The following is a 26,355-nucleotide window of genomic DNA, read 5'->3' on the forward strand; positions in this document are numbered from 1 at the left end:
AGAACTTCTTTGAACCATTTATCAGGGAACTGTTAGGACATTGAATCCTGCTCCGCTCTCTGCCACATCAACACACTTCCTGTTTCATCAAGTGACTTCTCTCATTTTTTCCTCCAATTTTATGATAAAGTTATTTTATAAACAATAGCAGTACTGAATGTCTAACACGCAGATCTGCCTTCCTGTGGTAGGAGGTATATTATTTTTGTCTTACCCTGTTTTTCTGCTTATTACTGTGCACCTCTGTATTAAATACATACATTTATTTTTGTGTGAGTATATCGCCACAGACTTAAGAGCCATGATTTAATAATAAAGCACAGCCTTGTTATTCATCATACATAACCAATAAGGTATACAAAAACCCATTCAATTTCTTTTCTGTAAGCGCACATGATGATTTAAATGTAAATAGTTTAATGATTTGGCAACGTATCTTTTCACCTGGCATCATGGAGAAGTCTATTCAAGTAAAAATTTTCTTTTTAGGAACTCATGCCTATGATCAAATGAGCACTTTTCAAATAAGAATATGACTTTCTGGACCATGACTGAATCAGTTTCTAAATTTGTGTTTGTACAGAGGTTCTTAAAAAACAGAATATGTGTAGATAATCATCAGACAAGTAATAGCTATGATTGGTATTACTGGTAATTAATTATAATTTCAGGAAGATGAAAAATGGCTTAAGTTAGAGCAGCCCGTTTTACAAAAGCAGCCCTCTTTTGTAAAATAGTGGTCATTTATTCAAGAAATGTTGACTGAGCACTTCCTAATATGCCAGGGATTATGCTAAGTAGTGAATGAGACTTCCATGTATCTTGGGCGCCTGGGTGGCTCAGTCAGTTAAGCGTCTACCTTGGGCTCAGGTCTTGATCTCAGGGTCCTCCGGTGGAGTCCTGCCTTGTCAGGCTCCCTGCTCAGTGGGGAGTCTGCTTCACCCTTTGCCTCTTCTCTCCCCGCCCCCCCCACTCACTCTCTGTCTCTCTCTCAAATAAGTAAGTAAAAATCTTAAAAAAAAAAATTTCCATGTATCTTGACCCCGTGGATTTTATAACATAGCAAATAGGCTGGACACTAATCTAGCCCTTTACTTTCCAGTGCTGTTAGTGTTTTAAAAGGGAAATGTGAAGTGAAAACAGAGGAGGACCAATTAGGTGGGTTTTTGGGGGAGGAGTGAAAGTGGGAAATTAGACCTCAAAGTATATTTAAAAAAAAAAAACGCTAGCCTTTCTTCACAAATACTTGTGCTTATTTTCACTGTTGTATGAAGTTATTTTTCCCCCTCTTATTTTTGTTGTAAATGACTAAGGCTAAAAACTCGTACCTTTTTCTTATCCAGTGTTAAGTGACTGGGCAACATGAAAACTGATTGAGGCTTCAGTGGTTTGCTCAGGGTCAGAGTACAAGTGGTTGGCAGTTACTGAATGGGACCCAGGCGTTCTGACTCTCCAGACAGTTTGGAGAAAACACAGCCTGCTCCCTGAGAAGAAATTGCCAATGAAATATTAGAAAGTCTTGTATCTGGTTTTAATCTAGATATACAATATGATAATAAGTTTTGGAGAAATACATGGAACGGCATAGCACAAAGGGGCCATGTGTCCACAGGGCTGTGGCACGTGTGGGATTTAGACTAATCCATGAAGACCCCAGGACAAAATAAAAGAGTTAAGTAAGTCACTATGTCAGACAGTGGAACAAGTTCTATTCGGGGTTTTGGAGGTATGAGAACATTTATTTTTCTGTGCTTTCCTTTTAAGAGCAAATCTAAGACTAATATGATCATAAACATTGCATTTGGTTTATATTGAAATTTTGCATTGAGTTTTTTCGATTTGCCTCCATAATTATGTTCTTGGGTCTGATGACATTCTGGTTTTCATTTTCAGATTCATATTTCACCAACATTCTCTTTGCACTACATACCTTACTATAAAATGCAGGTTTCTTGGTTTCCAAGAAAAAAAAAAGTATATTACATAGAATAGCTGAAATCCACAATGTCTCCCAGATGGGAAAGACAGAACATTCGTCTCATCTTTTCCTACTGGATCTGGCTGGGCTTTGGAAAGTACTTCATTGTTTTCAGATGGCAAAACGTATTGGCCAATTGTTCCTTAAAGTACGCAGTGGCGTGTTCATCTAATATTATGAGATATGGGCAGCATTTATGAAAGATTATAAATCTTACAACTCTCTTCAGAAACTTAAAATACAGCTGGAGATGTTTTGCTTCCAACAAACATGCAATCCTCATAAAATTGGAAAAGAAATGTTTTGAATAAATAATGTCTTGGTTTATTTCTCTCTAGTGCGAGAACTATTTTTTTTAGTCAAAATCATGCCATAAAACTCCTCCCTCCACTACACTAACACCCTTGCCTCTGTATTTATATTTTCCTGGTGCATTAAAAAAATTTTTTAAGTATGCCAGATTGCTTTGCCTTGTTTTTAAAGATAGAAAACTGGATTTGCTCCCAGGGACTCTTTCCCTAACTAGGCCAGTTTAAAAACTAAACAAGGATTGAGTCAGTTAATTAATTTAAATGAGATTACAAATCAAAAACATATTACGCAATCTTGATTTAATTACCACATTTTATTTACTTAATTGAAAACACACTGTAGAAATTTAGCAATCTTGACAATGATCAGTATGGTGTCTTTGCATTCTATAGGGTAAAGGCTTAGAAAGCAAGAAGTATAGATGATCCTGGTTGTGACCTTTGGTTCACTCAATCCCTGGATCAGTAAAGAGTCATTGAACTTAATCTTAGGCCAGAAAAGGTCAGATACGATTATCCCTGCTTTCATTTGTGAGGTTTTGGTGCTAGTTAAGGAAGTGGTGCAAACCTCTGGTCAGAGATATTGGCGGGTTTAACACTTTTTGTGCAGGGGTGTTCGTGTCTACACTGGTCAATAGTCCCCTCCTGTGAACAGGTTTAATTTTTTCTCATGCAGGCATGTGATTTTTTTTTTCTTTAAATTTCAGTGGCCTCTGTCTTTCGGCTAATTCCCTATGGACAAATTTTGGTCTTGAGCCCAAATAAATCCTTATTTTAATCCTCGAGATATGATGCTTTGAACCTGATCACCCTGTTAAGCCAAAAAAAGTAGCTCTTTAAAAGAAAGTTTAAAAATAGAACTAGTGGAATGTGTAGGAATAAGAAATAGAGGATAGATTACATGTCTGTGCTCTCGTTTTATATTTTCTTTGGTTAAGTTAATTTATCTGTAAGGACCCTCAACACAGCAACCTCTTTTAAAACTATGAGCTTTGTTGTATTCAACAGATATTTAAAATTCTGTGTGAGCCAATAGAAAGGAAGATCTGAAGGTATGGGCCTTTAGATGGGGAATAATATAGATTAAAAAGCATGATTAAGAATACGGAGGAAGCCATGTTTCCTGACTATGATTTTGCTTCTGCCAGACGTATTCAGAGAGGTTTGATTTCTCTTCATACTCAGACCTGGGCTTAGGGAAGGGGGCACAGATTCAGGAAAAACATATCAAGGACTCCATTAACAAAGTGACAGAGGAAATGCTTTCTATGGGTAGGTGATTAACCAAGTTTTGCAACAAAGCGGATGCCATATAATGGAATGTCCTGTTGAGAAGAGAGAGAGACAGAAACTAGAGAGAGAGACGGGGGAGGAGGAGATTGAGAGAACGAGCAGGCATTTTCCTACATATTTACATGCTTACGAGAGACGAGGAAAGCACTTGGTTTTCCTACGTTGTGAGTGTGTGTGTGTGTGTTATTCTAATAAACACTTAATAGAGGAAAAAGAAAATACTGTAAAACTATAGTTTTGTGTCACCCCAATTGGTGAAGCAGTCCTCTATTAAAACTGAAGCCGTAGAGCATTTTAACTGTGCTGGAGAAAAATATGGTGAATTATGTAATCAGAATTGCAATTATATGAAGCTAAGTCACGGTAACTCCCAGGGAAGCAGTCGTTGTGGAAAGTAAACTGCCAAGACTGAGCCACAACACTGGAGTGGAGGGAGGTGGAAGAGGATGAGAGAAGTATGGCCTAGGAGAATAGTTTTCTCCCCTTCCCCTCTAAAAAGGTGCGTGGTTTGTCTTATTTTTGTGTGTCCCTATTATAAAAGGCATACATTTGCCTCTCTTCCCTTAGGGTTTTGCTTGGTCCTTACATCTTGACTTCTCTCTTTCTTAAGTGATTCTTTCTGGAATGTTATATATTTAATTTGTAAAAATATACTATTTTAGTATGTTGGTAATTAATGTTTAGGAGAGAAAGAAGGGGGCCATTCCAAGTCTTTAAAAAAAAAATCTCGTGGTATTCTGTAGTTGACAATGGGCTATTTCTTTACCTGCTTAAAGCAAAAAAATATGACAAAGGGGCCCTTTATCACATGATGACTAATTTTAGTTCTAGCAAGAGGCTATCTGTAGGTTAACAGGTTACAGTGTGGGTTTCATTTACTCTTCTGATATCCCTTGATATAAAAGCCATATTGTTATAGAATCATAGGATTTTAGAGCTAGAAGGGACCTGACAAATTACCTTCCTCAGTCGCTTCTTTGCACCGACATGACTGTAAATTAAATTCATGCCTCTCAAATTTAGTTTTTCTGTTGATACTGCAGTCATGGTGCCAGAAAAGAAAACGGATTCCTGAAATAGGTTTCATCTAAGAGTAGAAAGACAGCTTATGTATCAAGGTCATTAAAAGCTTCTTGGCCTCCTGCTTGCACACCGGGGACCTGTTTCTGGACCCTCACCCAACATTTCTTCCCTTTGGAGGAGAGACCCAAAATTAATTCCTGACTCAAAATAGTCTCTCTTATCTACCCCCTCCCATTTCTAGATATTCCTTCCGGAGGTAAGGGAAGCAGAACTGAGCCTTAACATTAGGCCAGGACTAGTACACCTAACCCTTCCACACCCTCCTTTTTTTTGCTTTTTGCCACAAGGGATGTTTCTGTATGACTTCTAATGTATGTTTCTGCCCCGAGAGGCATGCCTAGTCTTTCTTCTTTGTACACTTCTGTACTTTTGCAGACCAGTTGTTCCCTACTCATTTATTGTACTCCACCGAATGTCAGGCACTATATCGAAGATTAGGGCTGTAGGGCTAAATAGGTCAGCATCCCTGCCTTCATGTATTTCAGAATCTTAAAAAGGGATGACTTCAACGTGGAGGACTTTGGGGAGGGAAATAAAAAGGGGGCCAGAATGTGCAAAGACTTAGAGGCGTCAGAAGGCTAAGATACGACCTGGGAGTGTTTGGTAAAGACCAGAGGTGTCTGGAATGGCATACTAAAGAATTTGGAGATTTTCCTCTGAGTATTTGGAATACATGTCAGGGTCTTAGCAGTGAAGTAGCTTCATCAGTTTGGGGTTTTAAAAAGACCACCCCGGTAGCAGAGTGGAATTATGTACTACCATAATATGAGATTGGTTCATTTTTCGGGACCCTGTTCCTAAGGTCCCTTCCCTCTGACACCTACTACGATAGACGCTTGCCCATCCTTCCTAGGAAGAACCAACTGCCTGCCGATCCTGATACATACTCATTAATAACACCTATCACAGTGTATTATATTTTATTTGTACATTTATTTCTCTTTGGGCAGCGTCTGAGCTCTAGAGGGCATAGAATGTATATTCTTCTTCTTAAAACAGTATTTTAAAAGGTCACTGTTATAAATTAATTGTAAATTTAATAAGGATTTATTGAGAACCTATTATGTCCCCAACCTCAGCAACTGTAACATAGAAGATGTTCCATGGATCTTACTGATTCACATCTAGGTGATGTTTACAGTAGTGACCTTCAAAAGACTTTCAGTTTTGCTGGTCTGCCGCCATCAGATAATTGAGTTCACCTACCTCAGAAAGTTAGTACTCAGTAGCAAACATTGAAGTGGTTATTATTTGTTTATTATCTTACCTATTTAACAAACATTTTATTGGACTTCCTCTAGATCGTTAGTAAAACATTAGAATTCTCTTCGTGTAGCAGAGAGAATCTAGATTAAATTTGATTCAGAGTTGTCCTCTTTTTTTTTTTTTTAAAGATTTTATTTATTTATTTGACAGAGATAGAGATAGCCAGCGAGAGAGGGAACACAAGCAGGGGGAGTGGGAGAGGAAGAAACAGGCTCATAGCGGAGGAGCCTGATGTGGGGCTCGATCCCGTAACGCCAGGATCACGCCCTGAGCCGAAGGCAGACGCTTTAACCGCTGTGCCACCCAGGCGCCCCAAGAGTTGTCCTCTTTTTAAAGCGTCGATTACTGTATAGATTTTTAATAATAATTGTTTCTACCTTAGAGAGAAAAAATAGCTATGGGGTTTGAAAATTTTTGAAAAATGTTTTGAATGTATTGGTAAATGGTAGGAAGGAGGAGGGCAGTTAGCGGAAGGTCAAGTTCCCAGAAACATTTAATCTACTGAAAGATCACTTGGCTGTACGTGATTTTAAGATTGCATCATAACCTCTCAAGAGGCAGTGTGTCTGAATGCGTAGCCCATGTAGAGAACATATGTTTTAATAGTTGCATGTAACTTTGGACAAGCGATTTAGGTCACTTAAATATCTCAGGATCTTTCATAAAGCTGGGTCATGAGGGAAACCGGCCATTCTTTAGGTAAAGTTTAGATATTTCCATAGAAGGCTGGCTGCTTTTTGAAAGGGAGTACACAAAAGGATTGAAGAAAAGTTGGTGAGGGTCATGTGGGGATGTGAACATTTTCTTATTCCTGGAGGAGGAGGAATAGATTGAGTTTAAAACACGGTAACTTAGAAATGGCTTCATTAACTATCTTCTTCCAAGAGGAAGACATATATGTTTAATTCACACTTTTAAAACATAAAGAATGGGGTAAGAAGAGATTTTTATAAGAACGCGATACAAACTATTTCAGTTCTACATTATGTCCAGTGAACTCAGAAATGTAGACCTCGATTGGGATCAAGGAAGAGAAAATAAAATGTGGACGGAATAATGGAGGCCTGGTTTAGGTGTGCTGCCTTCAAGTTCCGCTCCCCTCTCTTTCTCTCCACTGCATCCAGATTGTTCTAGACTCAAGACCCAGTGTGCTGGGCAACTCACAACCCCCATTCTTACCAGCCTTGTTCCTCACAGACTTCAGTCTTCTGGAAGGTAATCTTCATCAGATGGCTGGTATCTCCTGCCTTTTGAGCGTGAGAGCCCTGAGAGCCTTGCAGTGGCAGTGCTCTCTCCCTTGAGGGCAGAGGGGAGCGACAGCTTTTACGTAGGAATTCTCACCGGGCACACACTCCTTCATGTTCAGGCGATTTACTACAGATCTTTATATATATATATATATATATTTTTTTTTTAAAGATTTTATTTATTTATTTATTTGACACAGAGAGAGAGAGAGAGAGAGCACAAGCAGAGAGAGCCACAGGCAGAGGGAGAAACAGACTCACCACTGAGCGGGGAGCCAGAGGCGGGGCTCGATCCCAGGACCCTGGGATCATGACCTGAACCAAAGGCAGACACTCAACCGACTGAGCCCCCCAGGTGCCCCGTCCACAGATCATTTTAGATGCTTGCCGTAAGATGGGCAGAATTTTAGTCACATCCTTTTTCTCCCTTTCTTCCCGAGAGTTAGTCCGTTAAAAATATTAATCATTCTTTGAATGTGAGCTCTGTGTCTGATATCTTTCATTTACTGATTGTATCAGATGTGCTGACCAGTGCATGACGGTTTATATAATAAAAGCTTTGCAGCAATTCTACAAGGTAGACAGTATTCCAGTTGTAAAAATCAAGACCGCAAGGCTCTAAGAGTTAAGTAATTTTGCACAAAATCACTCTCCTAGGGAGGAACAGAGCTAGAATTCATGATAACATATTAAGTACACATAGACACACACAGGACTGGAACAGCTGATGGAAGTGGTGGAAGAAAACCTTTGGGTGTAGAGTAATGTGACCTGGGTGGTGAATGGGAAGGGTTTTAGATGTGGTCTGAGTAATTCCTGCTCTGAAGTTAACCACGATAACAGTTCATTTTGGTTTCTCTGCCAGCTATGACTCCCTGGTTACTTCCTTTTCTAGCAGTTGGGATTAAGTGACCGGTATAAGGAGCCATAAGAGTTTAGAGTAGATTATAATGTTAGAATTTACAGTCTGAAAAGTCAATGCTACCTTGCTCCCTCCCGGAGGGGGCCCTCTTCTATGTGTTGGGATCTGGTATATGCTATTTTACTTCATGAAAACGCACAAACTTTGGAATATGAGGAAAAGCTGCCATTGTGTGCCAGCAAATGCCAGATCATTTTAGAAAGTGGAATTCTTATTAAAAGCAAGTGTGTGACTCAAATGTACTGTCTACTTCAGTTTTCCCTCAAATACTTGTGGTGGTTGTTTTGTTTTGTTTTGTTTTGTTTTAGTAATTATATTGTTTTCAAATGAAGAAGTTGGTGTGCAGTTGTTGGAAATGGGGGAAAGGGTAATTTGCAGCAGAAAAGAATAGGGTTTCCCAATGGGATGTTGTGGTAACAGGGGGTGCCATTGTTCTAGCTGAATACTTTCTTAGGAATAGAAGAGACATTCATTCTTTAATTGACCCAAGTTTTAGCAGCCAGATGTTGGGAAGGAGTTCTTTGGTGTCCTTTTGAAACTGATTTAAGTAAACATGCAAGGCTCATGGAGAGTTTACAATCTCTGTCCCCTGAGGACAGCCTCAACATGCCTCACGTTGTGTCATCAGGAAGGTGGCATTAGCCACCTTGAGGGATGCATGTCTAGACCTCCGTAAAGTAACTTTAGAAGGAAAAAGAGAATATGAAGAAGCTCTCTGTTCAGTGGGTATGTTAATAATAATAATAAGTAGGAACTCCTCAAAATCTGAGAGTCACTTGAGAAATTAAACTGGAACGCAGTGTCAGTATTGAAGGGCATTTGTCAGAGGAACTCGAGGCAGAAATAGCTGAAGCTGTAGCAAAATAATGTCATTTATCATTTTTATGTAACTATCATACTCCATGCCTGGAAAGTGGCCAATGTTATACCATCTTTTATAGGAATGTAGAAAGTGAAAGATTGACCTTCTGAGTTATAAGTCACGGAGTCTTGCCTCAATTCCAGAAAAAGCAAGCAAATTCATAAGAGATGAGGGACAAGCATTTTAGAGATTTCTCAACTCCGTGACTGTCTACAGGACACGTTAACCGGAACTCAGGCAGCAGGAGTAGGGACCACCAGTTTCTTTACTTCCGTTTTGAGAACTCAGAAATCCGTTGGAGGATAATGTGGGCATCACTAAATATACTTGCGAAGATTTCATGAAAGCTATTTCAGAGAAAAAAAAAGACGAAATAGGATGAAGAAGTAGAATTCTGATCTCAGCATTAAATCTGGTTAGCGGGCCCGAAGCAAAGTGCAGAAATAACCAAGTTCTATACAGAAAGAGACTAACAGGATCCCCTTGCATTTAACAGTAGAAGCAGCGATTGCAGTATGCTAATCGCTTACATGGAAGAGCTTAATAACCCTGCTGAAAAAACCGGCATAAGATTTTTCTGCTTAAATGAGACTGGATTCCTGTCTTGGCTTAGGCACCATGGCAAGGTTTCAGGGAAGAGACTTATCTATGGCCACCTGTCAAATTTTGTTGCAAGTCACTGTCAAGTTCAAAATTGCCTTTCCTAGGCAGGCAAAGGAGGCTGTTGAATCTGAGCCTTCCATTCCTCCGGCATTTACCGAAAGCCTGGTGCATTCACAGCCATGAACAGCACACTGCACACTGAGGAAGACACAAAAGAAGTAGACAGAATCTCAGCCTCTGCTAAGGAGCATGCAATTTAGTTGGGGAGACAAAACTTAAATACTAGCACCAATAAAAGAAGATTACAAAGCAACCTGCAAGTAAGTGTATAATAATATGGGGCAAATAACACAGACAACTGCAGAGGGGACGTAGAGGAGAGAGGAATGAGCAAAACACAGCGGTGTTAGATTAGCTGGGAAAGGCGTGGTGCCTAACTGTAGTATAGCCTCTCCGTTGCTTTCTACAGAAAGCATCAATGAGAAATAACGTGGGGTACGAAATTCAGATATACTACATTGATCTTTTTCTCCTTATCTGCAGTCTGTCTATCACAGATGGAAATTAAATTGATCCAACAATTTGCTCTCCACAAGGCTATGTTAGTTTCTACCTAGTAATTTATGCTTTTCTTGGTGTTTGCAAATCGATTGCTATTATGGGATGCAGACGAATCTGGGCCCGGATCCAGTAGGTTGGGAGATTATGGGAGTGGATATGCGTGTATGCACGTGAAATCCTGGAAAAACGGACTCTCGTTTCTGTGTATTTCACTCACCGAATAAAAACATTTTCAGGTTCTTAAAAGCATGTTTAATTACGCTCGGATTGCATTTTTAGGGGATGTATCTGCTTTATTTCATAGTGCTACTGACAGACCCAACCTCCAAACCACCTTTAGTGGCTTTGTAGCCAGACCTTTTGTTTCAAAAAAGCCTTGCTCCATCCTGAAAATATGATAGATCTCTACTTTTTTCTTTTCCTTTCGACATAGAAATATGTATGGACATTCATCTAGCTTGACAAATAAAGTGTTGCTGCTGAAAGACTTGGGAAAGTATACTTTATTTAAACACTCAGCTTCATTGTTGCATCTTAATTTTTTTTTAAGTCCTTCTGAGGATTGTGAAATTCGTTCAAAACAAATTAAAAAGAAAACATTTTCTGTGATTTCTTTATAGATTCTGGACAATCAGGAAGTCCAAGCCACAATGATCCTGCCAAGAATCCTCCAGGTAAATATGTGCTCCAAGACGTTTGCAATCTAACATTGTTGGAGAACAAAGGTACCACTGTATAGATAAACACCCCGTGATTGGTCAGCTGCCTAATTTGTTCTGGCAGGCAGGTGTGATCAGGACAAGATGTGATTCTGTGGAGGCCCTTCACGGTGGCAAATATTTCTATATAGGCGTCATCCGTATTTACCCAAACACTGCCATTTTTATTTTTCTTGGTGTTTTTTTAAAAAACGACTGTGCATGGATTTCAGTTGTGCGCTGTTCAGGTGCTAAAAGTCATTGGTGCTTAAAAGCCGAAAACCCGCTTCATCATTCTTTTAAAATACACAAGAAAATGTAAGAATTTCCATACTCTGATTCTAGTTTACCAACTCTCATTACTTTAAAAAAGGAGGGTTATGGCGGTGGTTGGTTATGTGCTCAGCGAAGGATTCTTTGCAAATGAGTTTTTATTCCATAAGGTTTTTATTGGATTTCAAGAATGAGGAAATAATGAAAGTAGGATTTTTCCTTCAACATAACGTATGCTGAATACCCTCTTTACGTTCAGAAGTTGTTCCAGATCCGAAAATGGGCTTTTATAACTTGGCTGTCTTCATAGTTTTGTTGCTTCCAAACCTGAATATATAGAATTTGACATTGTTTTAGGAGTAGTTTGTGGCTTTTCCTCATGACATAGAACTTGTGCAAAGAAGAATTTCTAATATTTTGTTATCAGAAGAATTTTATTTGTACCTGTCACTTGGGTAAAAGCGTGCTCTAAGAATAAACCAACAAAAACAAAACAAAACGAACACAGAAATCCAAACTCACCACACATACCCTCTACCTCCCCAAATAATCTGATCTGGTTGTTTTCATTGAAAATAAACCAAAAAGTTTTTGCAAGGTGATAATAAAAATTTTCTCAGGTAGACTTAGTTTTAGGTCTTTAATTATTTGACCTGCCTTGTCATAGGGTTTTGCTACTGTGAGGTTGAACTATTTAAAGAACCCCAAGCTGTAAGAAAATATGTCAGACCAGTCTTGTTTTAAAATGATGTGAGAAAGGTACAGTAAGTAAATATGCAAGGAAAAATGCAAAGTCAAGGCAATATACCTTTTCTTTCTGAGTCTTGCCTGTATTTTGTCCTTTATTTTTTTCTTAGAAAAATTTTATTTTTCCAACTACATATTAACTTACTCTGTATTGTACAAAACCTTACTGTTTGATAAAAGTAGTGGATACTTCAAAGATTTAAAGTTTTAATTAAATATAGATTGAAAAGTAGATGCTAACCTGATTTGTCTCTACTTTTACCAAAATCATTCAAAATCACTACAGATTGATAACAAAACATGCAAAAGCAACACAATTTTAGATGTAATTTCCAGTTGAATCTATTATTTTGTTTTTTGTGTTGGTGGGAGACAGAATCAAAAAGACAGACTATTTTGAATATAATAAATTTTTTCAAAAATTTTCTGAAGTTGAGGGGCGCCTGGGTAGCTCGGTTGGTTAAGCGTCTACCTTTGGCTCAGGTCATGATCCCAGGGTTCTGGGATCGAGTCCCATGTCAGGCTCTCTGCTCAGCGGGAGTCTGCTTCTCCTTTTACCTGCCACTCCCCCTGCTTGTACTCTCTCTGTCTAATAAATACATAAAATCTTTAAAAACAAAAAAAGGAAAAGGAAATTTTCTGAAGTTGAGAAAATTTCCATAGGTTACGCCTTTAACTTTACTAAGATTTCTTCTTTTTACTTGGGTAATATTTTCCGTGTGCAGCATGATAATCCAAAGTGAATTGTGTCCAAACATTTTTTAAAAGCTTCCTCACTCACTTTAGAAAGAATGGGGTGGGGGAGGGTAGTTAATAGAAAAAGAGTTGATAAGTAATGGAAGTCACTCAGACTAAACAAAGGATATGTTCTTTGCATTTGAAATTAATAAAGCTGTTATTGTTTGAAATGCATTTCTGAACACGTACAGAAAGAATTACGCTCACTTAAAAATGTTCTCTACTTAAGCTGAATGAATGATTGTTGAATAGTTATATAATGCCAGAATTTGATTTTTCAGTATTTGTCAAGAAGCTTGGTTAAATTTTTCTTTTGCTACATTCACTGTGGCATCTCTTAATTCATCTGTTTGCATATAATATGACAAACAGAAACAATCAGGGTAGAACACTACTAATTTTTTTCCTTTTTAAATTTTCCTTGGAAATCAAACCTTTTTGAGAATGATGTCTTAAAACTGGGATGTTGTAGATCATATTATGATTAGTTGGGTATTGTATATACATAAATGGCACATCCATTACCAGTTTTTCAGTTAGAATATAAGAAAACATATATAATATCAAAATTAAACGGACTAGAATTAGAATTTTCTTTGATGATTCGGAAGCATGCCACCATTTTAACATACGTTGCATATCATCGTATTATGGACTTAATCATAAAGATTGTTAAGGAGTCCTATTTCATGAAAGTTCGAGTTTGCTCTGTAGTACCTTGAAATAAATCAAGCCACGAGGAATGTAGAATGGCTTCTAATTTGAAATGTGAAAAATCAGAACTTAAGGTTTTTGTTTTGCAGTCAATTGGGATAAATTATACTTATTATTAAAAGCTCTTTTCATGGGGCGCCTGGGTGGCTCAGTCAGTTAAGCGTCTGAGTCTTGATTTCGGCTCAGGTCGTGATTTCAGGGTCATGAGATCAAGTCCCTTGTCGGGCTCTGGGCTGAGTGTGGAGCCTGCGTAGGATTCTCTCCCTCTGCCCCTCCCCTGCTTGTGTGCGTGCTCTCTTTCTGTCTCTCTCTCAAGAAAAAAAAAAAAAAAAAGTAAGGGAAAAAAGCTCTTTTCATAAATAGAAGCACGTTTGGGATTTTAGAGCATAATTTATCTTTTGGAGGTGATTTTTAATCTCTGTGTTCTGGCTTTGGCTGAAATGTGAAATCTCTGAAGTTTCAGATTTAGTATCTCAAAAAGGCACAATGCATTCATGGGAAAATCCAGTCGGCTACCATAAACAATGAAATAGTCATATCGCTTTGCTGCTTGTATTGTTATAACAAAGAGAAGCTAAACTTTGGGAAAAGATCACTTTGAGTGCTAACACTTTCTTATCACCAGTAGTTTTCCACTGGGAGATGTGCAGCCCATGGACATGGCTACCATCTTCTTCCCAACAGCTTGGGAAGAGATGGCAAAAATTCCAGCCCTTTTGGAGGTAGAAGCTCCGTGAAATCTGTTCCCCCACTGTTGACGTGAAGGTGGAATCCCATTCAGTCATTCTATAAGTACGGATGCATGTGTCTGTCCAAAAATTGAACACCCCCTCTGGCTTGGCTTTTCTCCAGCCTCAGCCATGACTGTCTGACATGGACACCATATCCTTGCTGATTCTGAAGAACTTCCGCGAGGTGACCTTAAAGCTCTTCAGACTAGTACGGATGTCTCCATATAGGCCTTTCATTTTTAACTGGCGCTTCTTGATCGGGGTTAGTACTTAGCGAGCACGCTGAGCATAAGCAAACAATAGCAACACATTATTGGGAGGAGCGGTATTTGATATTTGTTATTTTTAAAAAATTTTTTTTGCAGTTTTTTTGTTATCTTAAAAAGCAATGAAATAGTCTTTATTGCACCTCCTTATACTATTTGTGATTTGATATTTTGTTTTTTCTCTTTGTTACATGGTGGAGTTGGGCATCGTCATCTTTTCAGAGCTAAGGTGCTTTGAAATTCTGATGGTACCCAAGGATGTGACGTTGTTATTTTAGTCAAGAGGCACCAAACCACTTCATTTTTTTTTTTAATGATACACATTTCCTTTGTTTATGATGGAGTCAGAAGTTATACGTTTGTATTTAGTTACTGCTTTTCGAACATTAAATGAATCCCTTCTAAGCAATAGAACTATGAGTCCTCTCTCAACTATTATAAACGACTGTTTGGACCAGAGGAGAGTAAACCACTAATTTAGGGACTTGGGTCCATCCTAGTTTTATTTGTGATAATTAAGAACTGCACTATCACTTCTAGGAAATGTGTGATTGCTCCGCAGTTTTTTGACATTAGCTTTGACTTGCTCCATTGCTTTATGTCTCTACATTCCTTTCGCTGTGATCTTTTAGATATCCCACTCTCAATCACTTGCCTAACCCTGGAGTGGTTAATATCCAAGAAGAACAAGGCAGTCTGGAAGTTGGAGTTTGTGTTTGGGTCAGTTAGAAGCTGACACCCCATTTTGGAGTTTAGGAAGTCTGTAGTTATGTGGGGAACTCTCTCGGCTGGAAATACAACAAAGAAATGGTGAATTTTAGGGAAGTGTTTGCAAATTCTCTGATGAAAACTTATGCAGCCTTCTAAGTATCATTAAGCAAAGCTTTCTCAACTGGAATGACATGGACTTATCCTACTTTTCTTTTTTGCACATTTTATAGTGTGCTGTGCTGTTCTCTGTGTTGACTATTTACATGCAGTCTGGCAAAACCTCCGGAAACCATTAGGATTATATATTGGGTGAATGTCAAAGAAACTAACTTATATCCTCTCTGGAACAAAGATGGAACTAAATAAATAATTGAATAAATTAAACAAGGAGTATCTACTAACTATAACAATATTCTTATCTTACATTTAAGAAATTCTATATTACATATGTAAATATAAATAAGATAATATATACTATATTACATTATATAATATATAAATATATACATAATAAACAGATTCCACATATCAGAGAGATCATATGATATTTGTCTTTCTCTGTCTGATTTCTTTCAGTCAGCATAACGCCCTCAAGATCCATCCATGTTTTTGCAAATGGCGAGATTTCTTCCTTTCTTATGGCTGAATAATATTCTAAAAATATACTCCGTTTATATACACATACCACATATATATTCCATTTATATTCATACACCACATTTTCTTTATCCTTTCATCCATTGATGGAGACTTAGGTTATTTTAATATCTTAACTATTATAAATAATGCTGCAGTGAACATAGGGGTACATTTATCTTTTTGAATTAGTGTTTATTTTTTTCAACAAAAACCCAGAAGTGGAATTGCTGGATCATGTAGAGTTATATTTTTAGTTTTTTGAGGAAGTCCATGTTCTTTTCCATAGTGGCTACACACATTTACATTCCTACCAACAGAGTAGGAGGGTTCCCTTTTCTCTACAGTCTTGGCAACACTTGTAATTTCTAGTTTTTTTGATGATAACCATTCTAACAGGAGTGGGGTAATATCTCATTGTGTTTTTTATTTGCATTTCCCTGATCATTAATAATGTAGGGCATTTATTCATGCACCTGTTGGCCATCTGTATGTCTTTTTTGGAAAATACCTATTTAGGTCCTCTGCCCATCTTTTAATCAGATTTTTTTTTCTTTTTTTTTTTTTTTTGCTAATGAGTTGTATGAATTCTTTATATATTTAGGATATTAGCCCCTTATCACATATTTGATTTGCAAATATTTCTCCCATTCAGTAGGTTGCCTTTTCCTTTTGTTAAAGGTTTTCTTTCCTATGCCAAAACTTTTTAGATTCATGTAATCCCACTTGTCTATTTTCGCTTTTATTGCTTTTGCTTTTGGTTTCAGATTCAAAAAATCATTGCCAAGATTGATGTCAGAAAGCTTACTCCCTATGTTTTCTTCTAGAAGTTTTATGGTTTCAAGCCTTACATTTAAGTTTTTAATCTATCTTGAGTTAATTTTTGTGTATGGAGTAAATAGTGGTCCAGTTTTATTCTTTTGCATGTGATGGGACAATTTTCCCAACACCATTTATTGAAAAGACTGTCCTTTCCTCATTGTGTATTCTTGACTCCTTTGTCATAAATTAATTGACTATAATTTATATCTAGGTTCCCTATTCTATTCCCTTGATCAGTGTGTGTGATTTTATACCAATACCACACCGTTTTTATTACCATAGTGTTGTAATACAGTTTGAAATCAAGGAGTGTGATGTCTCCAGCTTTGTTCTTTCTCAAGATTCTTTTGGTTATTTGGAATTTTTTATGCTTCCCTACAAATCTTAGGAACATTTGTTCTATTTCTGTGAAAACTGCCATTGGAATTTTGATAGTGATTGCGTTGATTCTCTCGGTTGCTTTGGGTAATATGAACATGTTAACAATATTAATTCTTCAAATCCATGAGCATGGAATATTTTCCATTTATTTGTGTCTTCATCTATGTCTTTCATTATTGTCCTTTAGTTTTCAATTACAGGTCTTTCACCTCCTTGGTTAAATATCTCTAGGTATTTTAATTTTTTTTTGATGCAATTATAAATAGGATGTTTTCTTTTTTTTCTTTCTTTTTTAGAGGGGGGAGGGGCAGAAGGAGAAGGAGAGAGAGAATCTGCAGCAGGCTCCATGCCCAGGGCAGAGCCCGACATGGGGCTCGATCTCACAACCCTGAGATCATGATCTAAGCTGAAATCAATAGTTAAATGCTTAACTGACTGAGCCACCCAGATGCCCAAACAGGATGTTTTCTTAATTTCTCTCTCTGATAGCTCATTATCGATGTATAGTAATTTCAGGTTTTTGATGTTGTATCCTGTAACTTTACTGAATTTATTTGTTCTAATTGTTATCTGATAGTGTCTTTAGGGTTTTCTGTGTATATAATATCAAGTCATCTACAAATAGTGACTCCCCCCCTCCCCCAATTTGGATGCCTCTTATTTCTTTTTCTTGCCTAACTGCTCTGTCCAGGACTTCTAATACTATGTTAAGTAAAAATGATAAGAGTGGACATCCTGGTCCCTGGACATCCCGATCTTAGAGGAAAAGCATTCAAGTGTTCCTATCAAGTATGATGCTAGCTGTGGACTTGTCATATATGACCTTTATTATTTTGAGTTATGTTCCCTCTATGCCCATTTTGTTGAGAGTTTTTATCATAAACAGATGCTGAATTTTGTCACGTTTTTCTGCATCTCCTGAAATGATTATATTATTTATATCCTTCATTTTGTTAATGTGGTGTATCACGTCAACTGATTTGCCACTGTCGAACCATCCTTGCATCCCTGGGATAAATTCCACTTGATCATGGGGTATGATCCTTTTAATGTATTGTTGAATTAGGTTTGCTAATATTTTGTTGAGGATTTTTGCATCTATGTCCGCAGAAATATTGGTCTGTAATTTTCTTTTCCTGTGGCATCCTATTCTGGTTTTGGTGTCAGAATAAAGCTGGCCTCACAAAATGAGTTTGGAAGAGTTCCTTTCTCTTTTATTTTTTTGGAACAGTTGGAGAGGGATTATGTTGTTTTTTTTTTTTTTTTTACTGTTATTAGAATTCACCAGCGAAGCTGTCTCTCTTGGACTTTTGTTTGTGGGAGGTTTTTCATGACTTACTCTATCTCCTTACTAGTAATTGGTCTGTTCAGATTTTCTATTTTATCATGGTTCGTGGTAGGTTGTATGTTTCTATGAATTTATCCATTTTTCTGGGTTATTCAGTGTGTTAGCATTTACTTGTTTATAGTAGTCTCTTATTATTTCTGTGATATCAGTTGTAACTTTTTTTTTTCATTTCTGAATTTATTTTTTTGAGCGCTTTCTTTTTCTTGGTGAGTCTAGCTAAAGTTTTGTCAATTTCGTCTTTTCAAAAAGCCAGCTCTTAATTTCATTTATTATTTTTATTGTCTTTTTAGTCTCTGTTTCATTTATTTCTGCTCTCACCTTTGTTGTATCTTTCCTTCTTTTTTTCTTTTTTTTTTTTTTTAAAGATTTATTTATTTATTTATTTGACAGAGGCAGCCAGCGAGAGAGGGAACACAGCAGGGGGAGTGGGAGAGGAAGAAGCAGGCTCCCAGCAGAGGAGCCCGATGTGGGACTCGATCCCGGAACGCCAGGATCACGCCCTGAGCCGAAGGCAGACGCTTTAACGACTGCGCTACCCAGGCGCCCCTGTATCTTTCCTTCTGCTAATCTTAGGCTTTGTTCTTCTTTTTCTCATTCCTTGAAGTGTAAAAGACAGGTTGTTCATTTGAGACATTTCTTTCCCAAGTAATTGTTGATAAAATTAGTTTAGTATCTGTAGCTGTAGTTATCATCTGTCAGAATCAGTAGGGCCCATATTTGCCTGATTTCTCACTTTTTGTTTTTGTTTTCTTTTAACTTAGAATTTGGGACAGACTTTACTCTCTGAGTCTAAGAGTTACAGAAATAATACAACATTTTTCTTTATTTGCATGTGAATGCACATATATTTCAGATACATGAGGCCCTGAAGGAGCTCATAAAGCATATTTTATTTTAGCATATGATGTTCAAAGTCAGAGAAAGGAAAATTTACTTTGAGTTTTAAAAATCATAGCTCATTTACCCCTCAATTAATAAGTTCATACCCATTCATTCTCATATCCTCATTTACTGTAGCACAAGAATAAAAAAAATACTTTATAGAGGAAAATGCACTATTTCATGATACTGAGAAGTAATTTTATACTTTGGCATTAGACAATATGCAACTGACTATAAACAGTCTTTCTATTCATGGAAGTATAAATAGAAAGACACTAAAAGGATTGGTTAACTGTGGTGAGGCTTGACATCGTAGGTAAACCTTTTATGTAATTTTAGAATGAGGACCGTGCAAGTTAGTGCAAAAATAAAAGGTTTTTTTCTAACAGATTTTGTTTCAGAAACAGTTTTCTTTTTTATCCTTTAATTTTTTTTCGAGACATCACATCCAGTAAAGTTCTTAAATGTTCGAATTTAGGGTAGAATTTAGAGTAAAGGAGTAGAAGATTAAAAATATGTTTTCTTGGCAAATTACTCTTAAAAAGTGAAAAGGGCACATAGCCCTAAGCTCCTTATTTTTATAGGCTGCATACAGGTGCTTGTATACAACCCATTCCTCCAAAATTGATCTACATAGCGGTTCGCACCATGCCCAGCCTCTGTAATGGTTCTAGCCTGATCACTGGTAATATTAATTTGGGGTGGAAGAAGACAATTTAAGAAAGTCTTATAAGGTCATGAAGGAGATGTTTCCATATCTCCCCAATAACCTACGCTGTTAGGCAACAAATAATATTGAGTGCCCACTGGTTGCTGAATTCAGAATTAAATATTATGTTCTAGGAGACAAGGTGTCGGTTGAGTCAGCTCTAAACAAGTTGAGAGAGCCATTTGCCTTGGAGGAGTTGGAAATATACATTGTTCTACACCAAGAACAATACACATCCCAGAAATAGCTGTCTGTAGGTGAATTATTCAGTTATGGACATTTAATGAGTATCTCTTGTGTGCATGGCATTAGGCTCGATGCTGCAGAAGGTAAAATAGTGAAAGGTTTTACAGTGGTTTTATGTTACAAATGAAGCCTGCTTTCAGCAGACTTTTCTGTTCGTAAGTACATGCACAATTTTATGTATGTGGTGAAGACTAATGTTCCTCGGTGTGACAACTCAAGTATCATGAGAATTCAAAGTTGTGAAATACTGTTGCCAGCCATTGTCGGGAGCATGGTGGAGTGGAAAGAACATGAACTTTGAAATTAAATTTTCCCCCTGGATCAAGGCTCCATGTTTTACAATGATCGTGAGGCCTGTGAGGAAAATGAGCAAATCAGCAAATCGGCCATCTTCTCTGCAGCTCACACTGAGGTGAGCATCAGATGGGGGGCATACTTGGCAAGTAGCAGGTGCTTGATAAAAGTGAAGGCTTTTTCATCCTACTTTCTCTTTTACTGAGTTGATCAAGAAGGCTTCTTACAGGAAGTATCATTTGCTGTGGATCCAAATAGAAATGCATTGATTTGGGGTTTTTTGTTTGTTTTTACATCACACTCCTCTAAAAGTTTAAGATGACATAGACAAAGTTACAGGTCAAGATAAAATCCGAGGCAAAGAAAGAGATATTTTCAAGTCTCATGATGGGACAGAATGATAGTTTTTAGGTAGTCAGTTTTGTTGGAAGGCTTTTGACATCAAAGGAAATGTTGAATGAAATTTTGTTACATAGTTTATAACTGTGACACGAGAAAGAGTACAAATGTATCATTAGAGATTGCTTTTCCCTTGCAACACTTTATATCTTAGTCACTGTATTCACATCCTATAAATATATTTCCCCCTTGCCTTTTATAGCGGTCCTATTTTCTGAAGCCCCCAACTTTTCTGCCTCCATTGAAAATTTTCTGTGTGTCTTATTCTTCCTGGTTCTCTGCAGATTATCTCCTTTAGTCTATTAACTCATTCCTGGCAACGTGTTTCTTACTTAAAAAAATGCATCATTTTTGCCCCTCATTCAGACACCTCATTCAACTAAGGGTCCCATCTCTCTCTTCTTCCTCATGAAAAAGACTCTAAACTTCCTGCTTAACTTCTCCTGCAACCGGAATTCTCTCTCCACTTGAAATGATCTTCATTAAATTCACGACTTTTTATAATCTGAGTCCAGTGGTTCTTTTCCATTCTATTTCTGCTTCCATGGTCTTAAGCATTTATTTGATTCAATTGACCATGTTCTACTTAAAATGTTCATTTGCTTCTTTTTTTTAAGTTTTGTTTTATTGTGATAAGAATACTTAACATGAGATTTGCCCTCTTAAGAAATGTTTAAGTGAATATAGTTGCAGTGTTGCACAACAGCTCTCTAGAACTTATTCATCTTGCTTAACTGAACTGCCTGCTGATTAGCAACTCCCCATTTCCGCTTCACCCCGGCCCCTAGCAACCACCATTCCACTCCGATTCTATGATGTTGACCACTTTAGATACCTCACATAGGTGGTATCATGAAGCAGTTGTCAGTGACTGGTTAGTTTCACTTAGCGTAATAGCTTCAAGGTTCATTCATTTGTTGCATGTCGCAAAATTTCTTTTCTTGTTGAAAGCTAATATTCCGTTGTACACATATACTATGCTTTCTTTATGCATTCATTTAGCAATGGACATCTGGGCTCTTTGCACGTCTTGGCTATTGAGAATAGTGCCATGGTGAGTGTGGGAGTGCAGGTATCTCTTCAAGATCCTGGTTGCAGTTCTTTTGGATACATACCTAAGAGTGGGACGGCTGGATCATACGGTAGTTTTATTTTTAATTTTTTGAGGAACCTCCATACAGTTTTCTGCAGTGGCTGCACCAATTTGCATTTCCACCACCAGTGTGCAGGAATTCCTGTTTGTACCCATCTTCCACAACACTCGCTGTCTTTTGTTTACTTGGTAATAGCCATCCCGGTAGCTGTGAAGTGATATCTCATTGTGGTTTGTATTTGCATTTCCTGAGCCTTTTTTCTTCTATTTTTTTTTTTTAAGATTTATTTATTTATTTTAGAGAAAGAGTATGCGAGTGAGCACATGCGTGAGCAGGGGGAGGGGCACAGGGGGAGAGAGAGAGAGAGAGAATCCTCAAGCAGACTCCTGTGGTGCTGGGCTTGGAGCTTGATCCCATGACCTTGAGATCATGACCTGAGCCAAAATCAAGAGTCGGACGCTTCACCGACTGAGTCCCCCAGGCACCCCCTGAGCCTTTCTTCCTTTGCCCTTTGGCCATTTGTATGTCTTCTTTGCAAACAAGTCTATTCGTATCCTTAGCCCATTGGTAAATCAGGTGAGTAGCTGTGTGGGTTTTGTTTTGCTTCCAAGCTGTAGGAGTTTCTTTTCTGTTTTGGAGATGAAGGGGTATATGGTTTGCAGCTGTTTGCTCCATAGGTCACAGTTTCACCCTCGTGCTTGTTTCCTTTGCTGGGCAGAAGCTTTAGTTTGATACAGTTTCACTTATTTTTTGCTTTTGTTGCCTATGCTTTTGAAAACAGGACCTTTTCCTGGTAATCCAGGAACCATTATGTTTCCTGTCTGTTGCTTCTTCCCTTAACTTCACAAGATTATTATCTTTAGTTTTCTGTGTGTTTTCAGCCCCCCCCCCCCCCCGCCCCGTGACTTTAGGTTCATTCACCTTTTGTTATTCGTAGATATGCACCTTTGGAACAGGTCCCTCTCTTCAGGTTTCATGTGCCCAACTACTTTCTGGAAACGGTTCCCTATATGCCCCATGGGGAGCTCAAGTTTAACATCTCCAAAATTTGATTCATTTTCTTTTCTCTCAGACTTGAGGTTTTCTCCATATGAGATTTCTTGGGGCCAGAGCCCTTGGTTAGAGCAGCCCAGGAGTCCTTCCTCGGGGCCTCTATTCCTCACCCTCCACACACTCCAAAGACCCTCGAATCCACCGTCCCTGCCCACTTCCTGTTACACTTATTTCAGCTCCAGACTTTTTTTTTTGGTCTGTAATCGTGCAAAAACGCTCTACTTGCCTCCATTCTGTCCTTGTTCTGTCTTTCTCTAATCTTATGTATAAATACTTTTTATAAAACACAAATGTGACTTTAAGAAGAAGTCCCAATATCTCACTGCTTACGACCCATCTTCTGTGTCATGGCTCTAAATGCTATTCAGTATCAGATACCAAGTTCCATTCCTTTCCCTTTCGTTCTTGCAATGGGCTCTTTCCTCTGCAAACACTGCTGTAGCTATCCTACAAAGTCTTGTTTATCCTATATGTCCAAACCCTTCCATGCATCTTACCAGAGTCTCCCAAGTGGGGTTGGACGCTTCTGTTTCTATTATGATTGCTGCTTTATGTTATGCTTATATTTGCTTACACATCTCCCCCTTCCCAAGTAGATAGTTAAATTTTCTAAAGGAATAATCGACTACTATAATCCAATATCTTTTTTTTTTTTTTTTTTTTTTTTTGCTTGAGACACTCAAGAAAGCATAGGATACCAGTGCTTATAACACTGCTAATTCAACTTCTTCACTTTACTTATGAAAACGGGGCAAAGAGGGCAAGTGATTTGCCCACAGGTCCAATTAGTTATTGGCAAATGGAGGTTAAAGCTCACTTTTTTTTCATGGATCAAAACCTTAAGACAGTAATAATCCCACTACCTCATTAGTACTTTTTTCCTGGCCTCCCCTCCCCTGCACCTGATAAATAATACAGTTGACTGTGGTACAATGCCTAGTGAAAAAATGAAGTTTGGCCTTGTCTGTGCCTGGCCTAAGAGTTTATGTGTGTGCACTGCCACGCAGAGAAAGAAATGAGAAATCTCTCTGTTGAGGTCCTTTAACAAGACTGAGTCTGGGTCTCCTGGCACTCACAGTGACTGCCACACTTGAGTCCCTGAGGGCAGTTGTAACAGCCGTAGCTGCTGGGACAAGGGGCAGTGGGCAGAGGGTGAGCAGATGATGGAGGTGAATCTTGGGTGACCCTTGCCTCGGTGGGAATGAGCTTGGGGAGAGATGTTAGCTGAGAGTTCCTGAGGCTGTGGGGTCAGGACACTGATGCAGGAGGGGGTACGTTGTCTGCCAAGTTATTGCAGTTGCTGGAGCTGTCTGTAGCCCCCATCTTGTCTTCTGCTCCATCTTTTCTTGAGGTTCCCATGCTTTGCATTTGTGCAGGTCAGGGGCCCACTTGCTACATAGTCACAAGTGTAATTTAAACACAGCAAATGCTCTTCTTTCACAAAGCTCCGAGAGAAAGGACTAGCTGTGAGAGACACCATAGCTAGCCAGACTTTTGTTTTTCCTAGCTTTCTAACTGTGTTGCAGGATCTTGTGGTATCTGAGACGCCATAAAGTAGCTCATAGTGCAAGTGAAATCGCAGTGTATTGATGTGGGCCCCGACTTCATTATGCACCTAGTTCCAGAGAAGTTTTAAGAGGCCTTGCACCTGAATAGGTTGCAAATTGTTAAATTTTAAAAGATGTTGGTATAACATATTCCTCGTTAAATATCTGGATTCCCTGCAGGGAGGGTGCGGGTCCCCTGGTGACAGAGGTGTCCATCTTGACTATGTGGGTTAGGCTGTGACTGCACCCACCACCCAAGGCTCATTACTCAAGTATCTCAGGTTCTTTTTACAACTCCCTGCATCTAAAGTTCCCTCTCCATTTAAAGTCTTGTCCCTCTCCATATTTACAAGGCCTGCTTTTGCAACATATGGTTACAATTTAATAACGCAAAGCATTTTCCTCCTCACAGCTGGAAGCTGGGATTGTTCTGTATCAGAGATAGAGTGGACTTGCTCCAGGCCAGTTAAAATCATTGAACTGGGCAGAAGCTAAGCTTGCTGGACGTATTGTCCCATACAAAGGCACCCAGGGGACGTCCACTTTCCTATTAGAGCATCATGCTTGGAAAAAGAGATCGATTCTATGGTAATATGTTGCAAGTAGAATAAAATGCTGAGCAGAGAGAAAGATACATAGCTACTCAAGTTGTAATCTGTTTCTACCTTATAGAAGAAGCATGTGATTTCAAGTTATTAGGCAAAAATCCTACCAAAGTTTCATTTCTTTCTTTTTCTGTAACTGTATGAGTGTCAAGGTGTCGAGCAATTTCAGCAAGTGCTTTTGTGTGGCAATTTGAGTCTTGTTGGCTTTTGCGTAATGTCATTAAAAATAGAAAAAATTTCAGAAAAAAATCAGGTTTTGGTTTTCAGTGTTGTTGCAAATCTTTTGGGGTCTTTTGACTTGTTTGCTGGTCTTCAGGGATCATGCACTCTTTTATTTTATTTTACAGAGAACTTTACTAAGAACTTAGTCCTCTATCCACTTAAGTATTTCTGATTCTTGAACCCAACAGAGATATTTCCTTCTACCCCATCCCTGTTCCATCCCTTGAGCATATTCATGTCTCCAGGGCATTCAGAAGGACGAACACAGAAAAATCATTTGACTTGCAGATTTGATCTTATCATCATTAAAATATCACATGCACTTGTTAATGAAATGAACAGGGACACGATGGAGTTTCTTTTTTTCATAAATCCTATGGTTTTATTTATTTGAAATGTCCGGAATAGGCAAATCCATGAAGACAAAGTAGATTAGTGGTTGCAGGGAGCTTGGAGTTGTTGTGGGAAATGGGTATGTGGCCGTTAATGGGTATGGGGTTTTCTTGTAAGGTGATGAAAATGTTCTGGAATTAGGTAGTAGTGATTGTTGTACAACCCTCTGAATGTACCAAAACCCGCTGAATGTACGCTTTAAAATTGTATGTGAATTATATCTCAAGAAAGCTGTAGTTTTTTGTTTGTTTAAAGTGTCTGAGCCATTGACAGAAAAGGGTTTGGAACTCAAGGCTAGGGGGGATATTTGGGGATTCTTTTTTTTTTTTTTAAGATTTTATTTATTTATTTGACAGAGATAGAGACAGCCAGCGAGAGAGGGAACACAAGCAGGGGGAGTGGGAGAGGAAGAAGCAGGCTCACAGCAGAAGAGCCTGATGTGGGGCTCGATCCCATAATGCCGGGATCACGCCCTGGGCTGAAGGCAGACGCTTAACCGCTGTGCCACCCAGGCACCCCTGTTTGGGGATTCTTAACCCAGAAATCAGAAACCTCAGAGGGTCAAGGAAGAGGCTCCAGGGAGCCCTGGCACAAGGAAGTCACATGGCAGTGGTATAGGTATCGTACACGTGCGTTTCTCTGGGCTGCATTGTATCTCGGTGAGCGCCCTCACTCTGGTAAAGTGCAGAACCATCTGGCACGTATGGATGACCAGTGACA

General features: G+C 38.4%; 1 protein-coding gene across 7 annotated transcripts in view; it reads left to right on the plus strand.

Moving 5' to 3' along the window:
• NFIB (nuclear factor I B) overlaps positions 1 to 26,355 on the plus strand; it is a 231,226-nt gene that overhangs the window by 119,774 nt on the left and 85,097 nt on the right. For all 7 annotated transcript variants that reach the window (XM_045780770.2, XM_045780771.2, XM_045780772.2 and 4 more), the window contains exon 3: positions 10,747 to 10,800. In XM_045780770.2, coding sequence (XP_045636726.1) covers positions 10,747 to 10,800 — 54 coding nt within the window. The remainder of the gene's footprint in view (positions 1 to 10,746; positions 10,801 to 26,355) is intronic.

This window comes from Ursus americanus, chromosome 18 (genome assembly GCF_024610735.1).
Source record: "Ursus americanus isolate L20-20 chromosome 18, mUrsAme1.1.p, whole genome shotgun sequence".
Classification (NCBI taxonomy): Eukaryota; Metazoa; Chordata; class Mammalia; order Carnivora; family Ursidae; genus Ursus; species Ursus americanus.